The sequence below is a fragment of the Aptenodytes forsteri genome, unplaced genomic scaffold (genome assembly GCF_000699145.1).
Source record: "Aptenodytes forsteri isolate BGI_AS27 unplaced genomic scaffold, ASM69914v1 Scaffold343, whole genome shotgun sequence".
NCBI lineage: Eukaryota > Metazoa > Chordata > Aves > Sphenisciformes > Spheniscidae > Aptenodytes > Aptenodytes forsteri.
The window spans coordinates 6,950-19,121 of NW_008795913.1; the positions used below are offsets into that span (position 1 = coordinate 6,950).

General features: G+C 52.4%; 1 gene segment (V, D, J or C); it reads right to left on the reverse strand.

The window, feature by feature from the left end:
- Positions 1-796: 796 nt before the first annotated feature.
- Positions 797-1,569, reverse strand: LOC103903396. The segment is given in 2 exon segments: positions 797-1,098; positions 1,522-1,569. Coding segments are annotated over 2 exon segments (345 nt in total).
- Positions 1,570-12,172: the final 10,603 nt, after the last annotated feature.

Sequence of the window (12,172 nt, forward strand, 5' to 3'; positions counted from 1 at the left end):
CGGGACTTGGGCTACATCGCATACATCAGAGTGTTCAGGTCACAGGGTAGCGGCATGACTCGGGGACCCTGGTGCACAGCAGCGTGCCCATTCCCTGCAAACCAGTGGGACCAAGGCACAAGCGCACACATAGAAGTGCTCAGTGGCATGGTGCTGCCAGCACTCCAGAACTCAGAACCCTCATGCACGGCAGCGTGCTGAGCTCCGGGTGACTGGTGAGGCACCTGTAGTCTTGGAAACCGCAGTGTGAGCAATCCCAGGAGACCCTTGAATCTCATAGACACATGAGCACACACAGGAGTGCTCAGTTCCAGGATCCCTTGCCAGATTCAACTCCAGGTTGGCCTTGGCCTTCCAGCTGGTCGAGAAGGAAAGGGCTGTGTGAACTGTTCCACATCCTGCTTACCCATGAGTTAGAATAACAGGCTGAAAGGGAGAAGAAATGGAAGACAATGTAGGAAATAGGAAGGGAACAGGTGTGAGAGAGTACAGAGAAGAAAGGGGAAAGAGAGTAGAGGAGGAAAGTGAGAGGCAGTCTATGGATAGCAGAGAAACGAGGCAAGGCAGTGAGTACAAGAAGAAAGGAGGGTCAAAAGGTGATTCAGAGATGGGAAAGAATAGGAAAGAAATTAGAGACCAGGCAGAAGACAGATGATACTACCACTTCCCTTAAGTAGACAGAGCTGGAGGGCAAGAGGAGAAAATGGGATACTGTCAAATACGGGGCTGTGTGTGTGCTGGGGGCAGATCACTGTTTGCATGGAAAGGTTTCTGCTATGCTGCTCCAGCTTTTGAGTCACTGTGGGTCTTGCTCAGCACAGAAATATGTGCCTGAGTCATTGAGTAGGGCATGATCTATCTCCACAGATAAGCGTTTGTCCTTAGTCCCATTACTCTGGAAGTGGTTTCTGAATTCCTTCTCAATCTCTGCCACACCACCTTCCACTGAGTATACAACCAACTGCAGAGTGGCATCCTTCCCCGTGGGCAACTTGTACCAGTACATGGTTGAGACTGCACTCCCCTTTTGGGAACAGTTCAGAGTCACAGAGTCTCCCACTCGGACAACTGTGTCTGGTGATTGCTGAAGGGCCTGGCCTGGAAAGAGAAGGGAAGAGATGTGAGGAGTGAAACACATTGAAGGGGACACAAAAACACATCCTTGAAGTATGACATGGGATGGGGTGGCATAAGGATGTCAGCAAGCTATGGGACAGTGTCCCGTTTCTCTGAGAGAGACATAGGAGAAAAAAAAACACAAACCATCTTCAAATACAATAGTAAATTTGTTTTGAAAAATAATGACTTCAGTACTCTCAGTTGAAGTGGGACAGAAAAAACAAATTTGTAGATCTGTAGAGTTTTCTGAGTTAAGATGTTGAGGAAAAGCTCACCTCGTTCATTGCCCATCCTCCCCCTGGAAGCCTTGGGGAATGGGGCACTGCCAGCAACCAGGCACACAGCTGTGGCAGCAGCAGTGGCTCCAGTGCAGCTGTTCAAGCAGAAGGGAAACTCACTTACCCACAGGGGCCAGGATGGCCACAAGGAACCAGTGGTGAACCATGGAGAAAGGCCACCTCCTTCCAGCAACCTTCCTGTGGTGGCAGCACAGGCACAGAGATGTGTGAAGAGGAAAGGTTGAGAGAGGAAGAGACACGTCTCTTTGCGGGTGGGCAGGGCAGTGAGAGAGAGCCTGAAATGTGAGAAGGCAGTTGGCTGGCTGGGAACAGTGGGGAATGACACCTGCATGCAGGCATAAGGTGCATGTACCCTGCTCCACTGACTTCCTGCTCTGTGTGTGTGTGTGTATGCGTAGGTGGGCGATAAGCATTTTCACAGGAGCATGATGGCGCTGTGTGGCAGCCTGAGTGTGTGCATGGCACAGGGATGCACAAAGAGGCACCAAATGAAGGGAAGAGAAAGAGAGCTCAGGAATGCATGTTTGTCTGTGCCCCTCAGCTGAGTCTCCTCTCTAGACATCCTCACACTCACAGACTCCCAATCCTGCAAGCTGCAATGTGGAATCTTCTCTGCTTATCCCAGTGCTGCTTGTCATGTTGCTCAGGTATGGGAAAGGCTTCTGACCTGTCATCCTGGTGTCTGTTGTAGCATGACAGAGAGGAATTCTGTAACTGTTCTTCACTTCCTCCAAAGGGAGATCTCAAGGGGGGAAAAGGCTGCCTTTGGCTCTGCACTGGGACTGCCTCGTGGGAGACTGCAACATGGAGCGATTTCTGAGGAGAAGGGTATTCACCGTAGGGTATGCTGCTACAGACTTACCTTCTCCACGCCAGAGAAGAGCTGATACTCTCCTTTTTGTAGCATTCTGCAAAGGGGCAACAGGACAAGGATGGACAGAGCGGGAGAAAATCCTGTCGTCTTCTCTACATGGGGCACAGCCTGGTTCACCAAGCCAAGGCTATGGGAAATCACTGCAGGCGGGAAGTGAGGCTCGCAGTTTGTGTACACCGACACACTCTTTGCGTGTCAGAGGCCTGACAGAGCCTCTGCACGTCTGTGCCATGCTGCGGGCCCAGCAATGCACAGCAGTGGAAGGCTGGCCCATACAAGGGAGCAAGTGATCTGGCTGCTCAAGGCTGACATGGGCTTTGCAGTGAAGATGTTCCCGTCTTCTTTTAGCAGAAGGACACAGCAATGCCTCCAGCTCCCAGACCCTCTGTTGCAGGCCCAAGTGTGTCCCATTGCATTCATTTCCACAAACTGCCTACAGGAGATTCAGCAATGACCCCGGATTCCTCAAAAGAAAAGGGAGAAAAGAACAAAGAGGGTGGGCTAAATTGTGCAGGCAACAGGAATAAACCCCACACCCCCACAACACCCCCAGCACTCCGGCTGAGAGGAGGCTGTGCTTGACATGTCCATGGGAAGGGTCTCCATTTCCCATGGGGTTCCCTGGGGTGTGCAGATGGCAGGGCAGTGCATTGGGAGCCTTGCAGAGCACATGGTATTCAAGGAGTTAGTGGTCTTGAACAGGCTATGCCTGCTCTGTTAGGCCTTGTGCTTAGGGCTTGAGAAGCCCGTACGTTAGCATGAGAAGCTGTAGTGTGCGAACCTGCTGGAGTGCCCCATGCCAGCCTGTGCCGCGCACTGGTGTATGTTATGACAGAGGTAACACTCTAACCTGTCAGGAAACTTTCTGTTAGCTGCACAGCTTGCTAACATAATCTGTAATTTATATAATATCTTTGGGAAAAGTAAACTGTATGTGGATCAAGGGTTGGAAGGTAGTGATCCTGACCCGGAGACCACTGTACATGGAGGAGTTAGTGATGCACATAACAGTTGCCCTGAGTAGGCGCAGGCCTGTGCTGTGCTGCATGTGCAGTGAGGCCTTCAGGCCTGCGCTGTGCAGCACATATCCCTTGGCCACAGGATAACCTCAGAAGGGTCGTTGTAACAGAGGAGCATGTGGGCACCTCCCACGTGGTACTGGCTATTGCGCCACCTGCCTGGCCTTGCCTTTATCTAAAGGTGCAGCAAGAACTTCTCACGTGAACATTCGTTCTGCTTGACAGTGAGAATGATGAGCAGGGTTGGCTGGAGTTAAATGAGAGGAAGTCTGTGGAGTGCAGCTTGAAGAGAGACAGAAAGAAGAAGGTGGGGAGAGAAAGGGAGGCAGAGAGGGGAAGAAGGTTGACGGAAGTGAATATAATGTAAATGAGAGTTAAATGAAGAGGGAGGCAAGGAGGAGTGGGGTGGCAAGGAGACAAAGCAGGACAAATAAACTCACAGAGTCTGAGAAGAGGAGGAAGGGAAGGCTAGGAAGCAGAGGAGATTATGAGTGGAAAGGGATCATCCTGCCTTATGCACCACCAACGAGGAGGAAAGCAGGTCCCTTTTGTGCAGGGGGAGGTTTGCGCTCAGCTCCCTCAGCAGCCTAGCCACTGTGTTTCACTCTCAGCACAGTAATACGTGCCAGAGTCATTGAGAAAGGCATGCTCTATCAAGAGGGTCATCCTGTCTCCTTCTATCTTACTGCTTTTGAAATGGCTTTGGAGATCCTTCTCAACATTTGCTGCACCACCAGCTAATGCAGAAACCACTAGGATCAGCCCGGAGTCCTTCCCCAAAGGCAGCTTGTACCAGTACATAGCTGTGCTGGAGGATTTCTTCTCGGAACAGCTCAGATTCACGGACTGGCCTTGTTGTATCACTGTGTCTGGGGACTGTTCCAGAGCCAACGCTGGAAGGGAAAAGGAGGAGTGTTGAGGAGGAGGAAAAAAATGGAAAAACATGAACTAGGCACCGTGGGTTGGTAGAGAAGAGGGTGAGAAGGAACAGGACAGGCTAGGGAGCAGCGAAAGGGATGCGACAGCTCTTCAGATCAGCAGATGAGTTTTCAATCTCCCCGATAGGCAAGAAACATTCCTGGGCAGTTTGTGTCCAAAAAAGGAACCATTTGGGGGCTGTGCACAGAAGAAAAAATAGACAGCCATTGCAGGAGATTGAGGGATTCCTGCCCACCTCACTCATTGCCCATCCTCAGCACAGGAAGCTTTGGGGAATGGAGCACTGCCAGCAACTGGGTACGCAGCTGGGACAGCAGCAGTGGAGTTGATGTAGGTGCTCAGGGGTGAGTTGAGTCCACTTACCCATAGGAGCCAGCATGGCCACAAAGAACCAGCGGGGAACCATGGGCAAAAAGCCCCTGTCCTTTCAGGGACCTGTCTTTTGTAGCTGTCCAGAGATATGTGAAGAGGAAGCACTGAGTGAGCATGAGGCATATTGGGGTTGGGCAGGACATGAAATGTGAGAAAGGATTGGCTGGGAACACTGGGGAATGACGCACACAAACACAGGAAAGTATAAACCCTGCAGAGATGTGGGGAGGGGTGGGTGCGGGGAGGGGAGAAGGGGGTTGCATGGACGGAACTATGCTGAGGTTGCATGGGAGTCTGAGTGTGTGCAAGGCAGAGGAATGCTGAAAGTTCCCCTTCTCCTTCTGAAGTCCTTGAGAGCTGGAGAAATGAGGTATGAAGGACATATTTAGGTCCCTTGCATTTTCCCATGCACTTTCCCTCTCTCCCCCAGCCATGGCTGGTTCTTTTTTTTTTAACCCCTGGTTGTGTGAGGACTCTTTTTCTCTATGCAGTACTGTGAGCACAGCAATTACCATCAGTGAGAGGCAGGACCAGGAAAGACACAACAACAGCCCAATCATTCTGCTTGCTGAGGGCTCTCATGGGCTTTGCCATGAAGCTCTTCCCCCATCCCTTTCTCTGAAGAGCAAAACAGTGTCTGCAGCTTCCAGCTGCTCTCCTGCAGGGAACTGTGACTCCCACTGCAGTTAGTTTCTCTTACTCTCTGCAGCAGACTTGGGAACGTTGCTGAACATCACAAAGGCATGGGGGTCTCAGCTGCCCCACGCTATCCCTAGCCATAACACCTCTCATCCTAGGACCAGGAGGGGCAGGAAACACAGCAGGCCAGGACCCCTTTTCCTGGCTGCTTTCCCCAGCCCTCTTTCCTCCACAGAGGGACTGCAGGGACAGGAGATGCTCAGCATCCCGAGCCTTTGCCCACTCCAGCCAGGCCGGTCACACACATGTTTGAGTATTGGAAGTGCTCCAGGCTGGTGCAGTGATCACTGTGGTGGGGATGGGAGGTATATGAGAGGTTGGTGTGTGCACACATGTGTGTGCACATGTGTGTGTATGTGCGCATGCATGTGTGTGTGCAGGGCTCCCTCCAGCCCTGGCCCAGCAGAGCTGGTGAGAGGGGTAGGAGAGGAAGATAAATGCCTGTGAAGAGCCCAGGGACAGTCAGTGCGCTGGCATGGGATGGAAGAAGGAATCGAGTGTGGTCCAAAGGGGGGGCATGAGGGACAAGAGGTGCTGAGGATTGGGGCCAGGATGGCCTCTCCCTCCACGTTCCTTGCTGACAGGCAGCAGCCCAAGTTCCTCCAGAGATGGTTTCTCCCTGGGGCCTAGCTGAGGAGCCCTGGGTGTCTCAGCCTGGTGCTGCCTCTGGGGCAAGGGCTTCTGGCAGATCTGCTTCAGGAGCACACTTTGTCTGGCAAATTCAGGGAGTGATCAGGGACTGAGACCATCTGTGTCTTTGCCCCATCTGCCCTGTGAATCAACCTGTCCAAGGTGGTGTCCTTTTCTGGCAGGACTGAGCTTGTCCTCCAGAGGGGTGTGGGGGTGCTGCTGGGATACAGCCGGTGAGACCACTAGGGTCTTGAAAGCAGCTGTACAGTGCAATTTCTTTTACTCATGCTCTACTAGTGACACCTCTCTGCTGCTCTGCTCACAGGCTTACGAGATTCAGGCCACTGGCATCCTCTCCACAGCGCCCTCAGGTGTTTCTGCTCAGGACATCCACATGGCTTCTGAATGGGGCAAACTCGGCATAGGCTAGCTGGGGAACCCGATGAGCACAGGGATGAACAGCTGGGGGAGTGGCAAGGGTGAAAGGAGCCCAGGCAACAAATGACATGGTCTTCACCATGCCGAGCCCTGCTGGCAGCACCTTTCCCTCCTCATAGGAACTGTTGGTCCCTGTGCCTGGAGCTCTACCTGGTGACAGGAAAGGAGAAACAAGTGGAAATGGGTTAGGATCCCTGGTGGTACTTCCACCTCATGATGCCAGGAAGGGGAAGGCTAGTGGGGTGTCACCCAACTCAGTGTTTCTCTGAGAAAGAAGTTCAGTGAAAGGCATGAGGAAAACTGTATGCAGGTGCTAAGCAGGAGATGCTGGATCAACAGGTGGAGACTGTGGTGTTGCACAGTTCACTTGCCTGACAGACAGCATCTCCCTTTCCCCACAGCTACAGCATGAGCTGGAGCACCCCTGACCGGGCCTATGCTGCACATTCCATGAAGGATTTATCAGCTTCTGTCCATGGTGGACTGTGAAAATATACTTGAGCATCAGCTTCCCCTGGGGACTTCTACTCTCTTTTGCTATTCGGCGGCACTGGAGATAGAGTAGGCAAGTCAGGGCATCCCTCTTGTCTTGCGGCAAGCAGCAGGGTGGGTGGGCCAGTCCAGATGTTAGGAAACAGCAGAGGTCCCAACAATCCCTTCTGAAACTTCTCCGGGACTTTCTTGTCCTGGTCCTTGTCCTGGTCACCAGGGCCATCTCATCGCTCACCTGGGATGTCTCCTGCTGTGGGCGGGGACAACTCACAGTTTAGCTCCTGTTGCCTTCCTCACCCCTTTAAGCCATAGACCCCACTGCCTGCCAATACAAGGCAGGTGGGGAGACAGCCCATGCATTTGGCTCTGGGTAATTCCTGGGTTGCCTCCTCCTGGAGGTTTGTGATGTTGATAAGCCCATGTCCTAGATAGCTGGGGTTGTGGTTTGCAAGCTTGTGACTCCCACAAGGTTTCAGCCGTGCACATGAAGAGTCCTCAGACGTGTTGCATCCACCCCTCCTTTCCATTGACCCTGGGAGAACTGGCCTCCAGTGTCCCCCAAGATTATTTACTTCATGCTGCAGTGAAGTGGTTATTCTTCTTCTTTTCTCTGAGGATTTTGTGGATCTGGGAGTGGGAAGGACTGCCTTGATGCTGGCTTTCTCAGCCTACTTCTGGGAAGCCAGGTGTGTCTTCAGATTAGAGCCAGGGGTAGTGGCCCAGACACCTTGTTTACTTTGGAGGGCAGTAGGTTTTGGGAATTAGAGCAGGGCATGCCTGGATGTCGGGTTGCCTGAGAAGGAGGACGTTTACAGCCAGATGAAGGAAAAGCCTCCCACAGTAGGGGGAGGTTTTTAAAAAACAATGGTGTTGAGGTGGCAGGCGAGCATACACCCCCCGTCTTGGCTGGAGGAGCTTATGTCAGGAGGGAGGGGGGCAGAGGGTTTTGGGAACATGGGGGTTAATGGATAACCAGGGACAACTGGTGGCGGGAAAGCAGCGGCACGCTTAGGACTCAGCTTTTAAAGCATCTCAGTGGGGTGCCGATGCCTGCTGAGCTGGGGCTGGAAGCCCCTCCGCACACTTCAGAGGAGCTGGGTGCGGACTGGGGACGTGAGGGGAGTCGTGACACAGGCACAGAGCGGCAGAGAGTCCTGCTCTTTCAGCAGTTACCAGTGCTACCTCGTGGTCAAAATCTTAACTGCGCTGGTCCAACCGTGCATTCTCTTTCCTGGGGTTTACTTATGGGACAAATAAACTGCCTGGCACATTAAATGGGAAGGTTGTCTGCACTCCACCTCAAATCAGGTGCATCGCCTCTCCATCAAGAAAGAAGTATGGGGCTGGGCATAAAAGGAACAGCAGCTCCAACATCTGGATTCCTTCTGGCTCTGGGCATGGGGCAGATAAGCACAGTGATACAGAAAGGGAAAGAGGTACTGAGAAGCCAGATGCCTGGGTCCTGTTCTCAGCTTTCATGTGGAGAGATTTCACTCCTGGCTGTTAATCACTATTGTCCTTGGCATGACAGATGCAGGACCAGGGTGATGTCCACTGCAGGGGCGTCTGTCCCAGGGGACATTTTTGGACATCAGCAAAACATTCTCCCCACTTATAAGCCAGGCACAATTATCACAAAAGCAAGACCTTTAATTCCTCACACATGGGGCTTTAATCCCTCCAGTACAGCTTGGGCACCTGGGCTGCTCCCCCATTCCCTCACTTCTATTCCACTAAGTCCTGGAATCTCCCCATAGATGGGAAGAGGACCCCAGCATTCAGGCACTCAGTCCCCTCTGACCCCCTCTGCCTGTAGGGTATGCATCGTGCCCCAGAGGGTGCCAGAAATGAGACACCCCCCCCTTCCCCTGGGCATCATATGTGGCCATCCAGAGCTAGGCAGGTTCTCCTCCACCCTGCCCATAATAAGGCTATTCCTAGTAACGATGATTCTCTCCCCCTATCCTTCCACTGCCCGTTACGTGAGATCTCCGTGATTCCTGGTTTCCAGATAAATGAATCTCAAACCCAGGCCCTGGACCTGTTGCCAATTACTCCCTGATGCAGCAGGCCAGCGAGAGGAAAACAGGTTCAGGGAAATCATGTTTGGGGGTGGGGGGGACATGGACAAATGGACACACACACACAGAGGCACAAACCTTAAGGCTTACATATACAATGCCTGCTGGGCCTATGTGAAGTGCTTAGCACATTAGGCAAGAGCCCTGCTCAGGTTAGGCTGTTCCCTGTGGGTGGAGAGGAGAGGCCCAGTGCAGCCATCTGGCCAAAGTTCCGGTTCCCATCAGCCCTGCTCAGAGCCAGCCAAGGAGGGGAGACTCTTGGCCCTGTGTCTCCTCTTCTGCCTCCTCCTCCTACTCCTCCTGCTTCTCTGGTCAGAGGGCACATCTCCCCAGTGTGGTAAGGAACACAGAAACCCCTGTGAATAACAGTGTGGGCATGGTCAAATCTGTGTCCCATCCTGTGGGCTCGTGGGTTGTTGCCCAGCAGATCAAGTCACAGCCTTATGGGCATCTGGCCTCCTAGTCCTTTCCTACTATCTACCTGGCACTGAGGTGAGAACACAGGCGTCCTGGCTCCCAATCCTATCCCAGCTCCCTCTTCTGTTATCTCCTCCTTGGAGGGTCACCAATGTCTCTCTTTCACCTGCAGGGAGCCTGGAGGAGGCTGAGAAGCTGTTGGTTCTGCTGATTCTGCTGTGAGAGGCACCCCAGGGACTGCAGGCTCTGCTGTGTAAAAGGGGCTGTTTCCAAGACTTCACTGCAGCTCCCCATCTGACCACTACACCCCACCCTCCATTGACTCTGGCTCAGCCATGGCCCCTCCACTGAGAATCAGGGCAGTGGAGTTCCTCCACTGGGAAACAGGGAATCACAAAGGGAATCAAAGAATATTAATCATCACAATAGAGCCAAAGTTCTTAGCGTCCTCCCAGCAGGGTGAATTTTTGGCTGGCTCTGATCACTCGCTACTGCTGTCAAGGGGAGGGGCAGAATGCCTGGGTTCTGTCTCTCCATGTGGGTTTAGGGACCTGGATACCTCAGTTTTTAGCCCAGCTTCAAGAGGAGTGACAGAATTTGAGGCTTAGGAGATGGAACGGGGTAGGAGTCAATGGGTCCTGTCAGAAGCCCAGATTTCTGTGAATATTGGAGACCATCTGTCCCTCCATTTGGTTTCAGCCAGCTCCATCACACCTGGAGTGGGTGGGGGACCCCACTTCTGAAACTGGGGAAGAGCTGGGCAGTTAGAGGTGCGGCTGGGAAGGGACCCTTGGCAAATCCTTGCCCTGGCCCCATGCCTGTGGGACTTCAGTTCAGCTCTGGGATGGGGCAGTCACCCCCATGGAATAGGAAGCCCTTCATGCTCTCATGCACGATGGTTCATGCCTTGACTGGGGTTGCAGCAGCTCTGTCTACGCCTGGCAGGGGCTGAATCATGGTAAACACTATGAGGCCCTACACCCTGTACTTTAGGAAGATCCTGCTCTGGACTCAGTTTCCGCATGTGCACAAGTTGGAACAGTGGAAATCCTACTAAGGCACAGAGAGAAATCCTTCCCTGGAGGACCCATAGCAGGACAATAGGAAGAGCCTCACTTATGAGCCACTGACTGGGGACTGTGGCAATTCATTGGCTTGGCCTTGAAGTCTCAGAGACAAAATCTTGCATCCCTGAGAAACTGGAGAATGTGGACGAAAAGAAAACAAAGTTAAGGCAAAAGGGAGTGGCAGAGAGAGTCATAAGTGATAAGCCATGGCAGAGACTGGTGGTACCAAGAAACCTGGTGGGGATATATCAGGGCTTGGCTCAGGCAGGGCTGAGGTGGCAGGATCTGGCTGTTCCTTAGAAATCCAGCCTCAGACTCAGCATCCTGCAGAGCCCTAACCTGAAGGGCACAGGTGCCCCAGTCCGAGGAAAGAGCAATGGAGGGGCAAGTTTGTATTACATTCCTGCCTGTTTGTCTCCTGGTGCTGGGATGCATCGTGGCAGCTCCTCAGGTAAGATGAGCTTTTCCCTAGGTACCACAATGCCTGGGAATAGACAAGGAGAAGGAAAGTGAGGTTTAGACTGGAGGCAGAGGTATCTGCCTCACACAAATGTCTAAGTAGTGGGGTTTGGATTTTCAGGAAGATTCATCCAAGGACTCAGTCAAACTTCTTTCAGAATGCTGGCAGCATCAATAACAACAGCAAAGGCAATGACAGCTTCAGTGGCAATGGGGTGAGTAGCGGTGGACTCTGTGTGGACATGACCTCCAATACCCTTGGCTCAAGGGGAAATGAGGTCCGCTTAAAAAATGGGAGGCAACAATTTTCAGGAAGGGGAGGGTATAGGGCTATGATGGGACCACTGGATGGGACTTCCATAGGTGGAGGCAGATGTCACAGCTCCACAGAAATGAGGGAGATGAGCAGAAAACGTGCCAAAAGAGATCAAAAACTATTTTAAGAGACTCTGGTAGCAGGGCAGAGGTTTATGGGGAGACTGGAGCTCTCTGGGGAAAGGTCAAGATCCTCCATGCCCTAGAGAAGCACTGAGCATGGGATAGGTCCATCCAGTGCATTGGCATTCCTGGGAGCAGGGGATTGCAGATCTCCCACATCTGGTTATGTTAGTTCCTCTCTAAACCTATACTCTTTCCCCAGCAGACTGTCAGTAGCTCTGATGGCAACGTCGCAGGATCTGGCAGTTTCTACAGCAGTAGCATAAGTTGAAACAGAGTTTCTGCTTGGGTTAATATTAGCCAGTGTCCCCACAGACAGAACAAAGCCCAGGGGTGTCCAAGCAGTGGGGAAGAATGCAGGATAGCTGGATCAAGTCAGCTCCAAAACGCCAATGTGCTTGGTGCAAAGCTTAAATGGTAATGTTCCAGAAAATGCTTGGAGAATACAGCTGACTCCTCCACACCTCTTTGGGGGAAAAAAAAAAGCCTCTGGAGAAGCTATTCTGTGCAGAAGCTGAGCTTCTGGTGGAAGGGGACTGAAGATTTGGGACTAGGAAACTGGAAACCTGAAAGACATGATACTTGAGGTCTGGGGACCCTGGGGACACAGGACCTGAGACATGGGCCTCATGGAGAGAGGACCCAGGAACACGTGAATCCCAGGTTCATGGGATCCAGGGATATATTACCTGGGAACATGGGATCCATGGACAGGACTATGCCATTTCCAACAGAGTAGTCTAATAAAAGCCCCCATGATTTTTCACTCCCTCTGTCCCATGGCCTCAGAGTGATAACACATCTTTCTATCACCCAGAATGGCTATGGA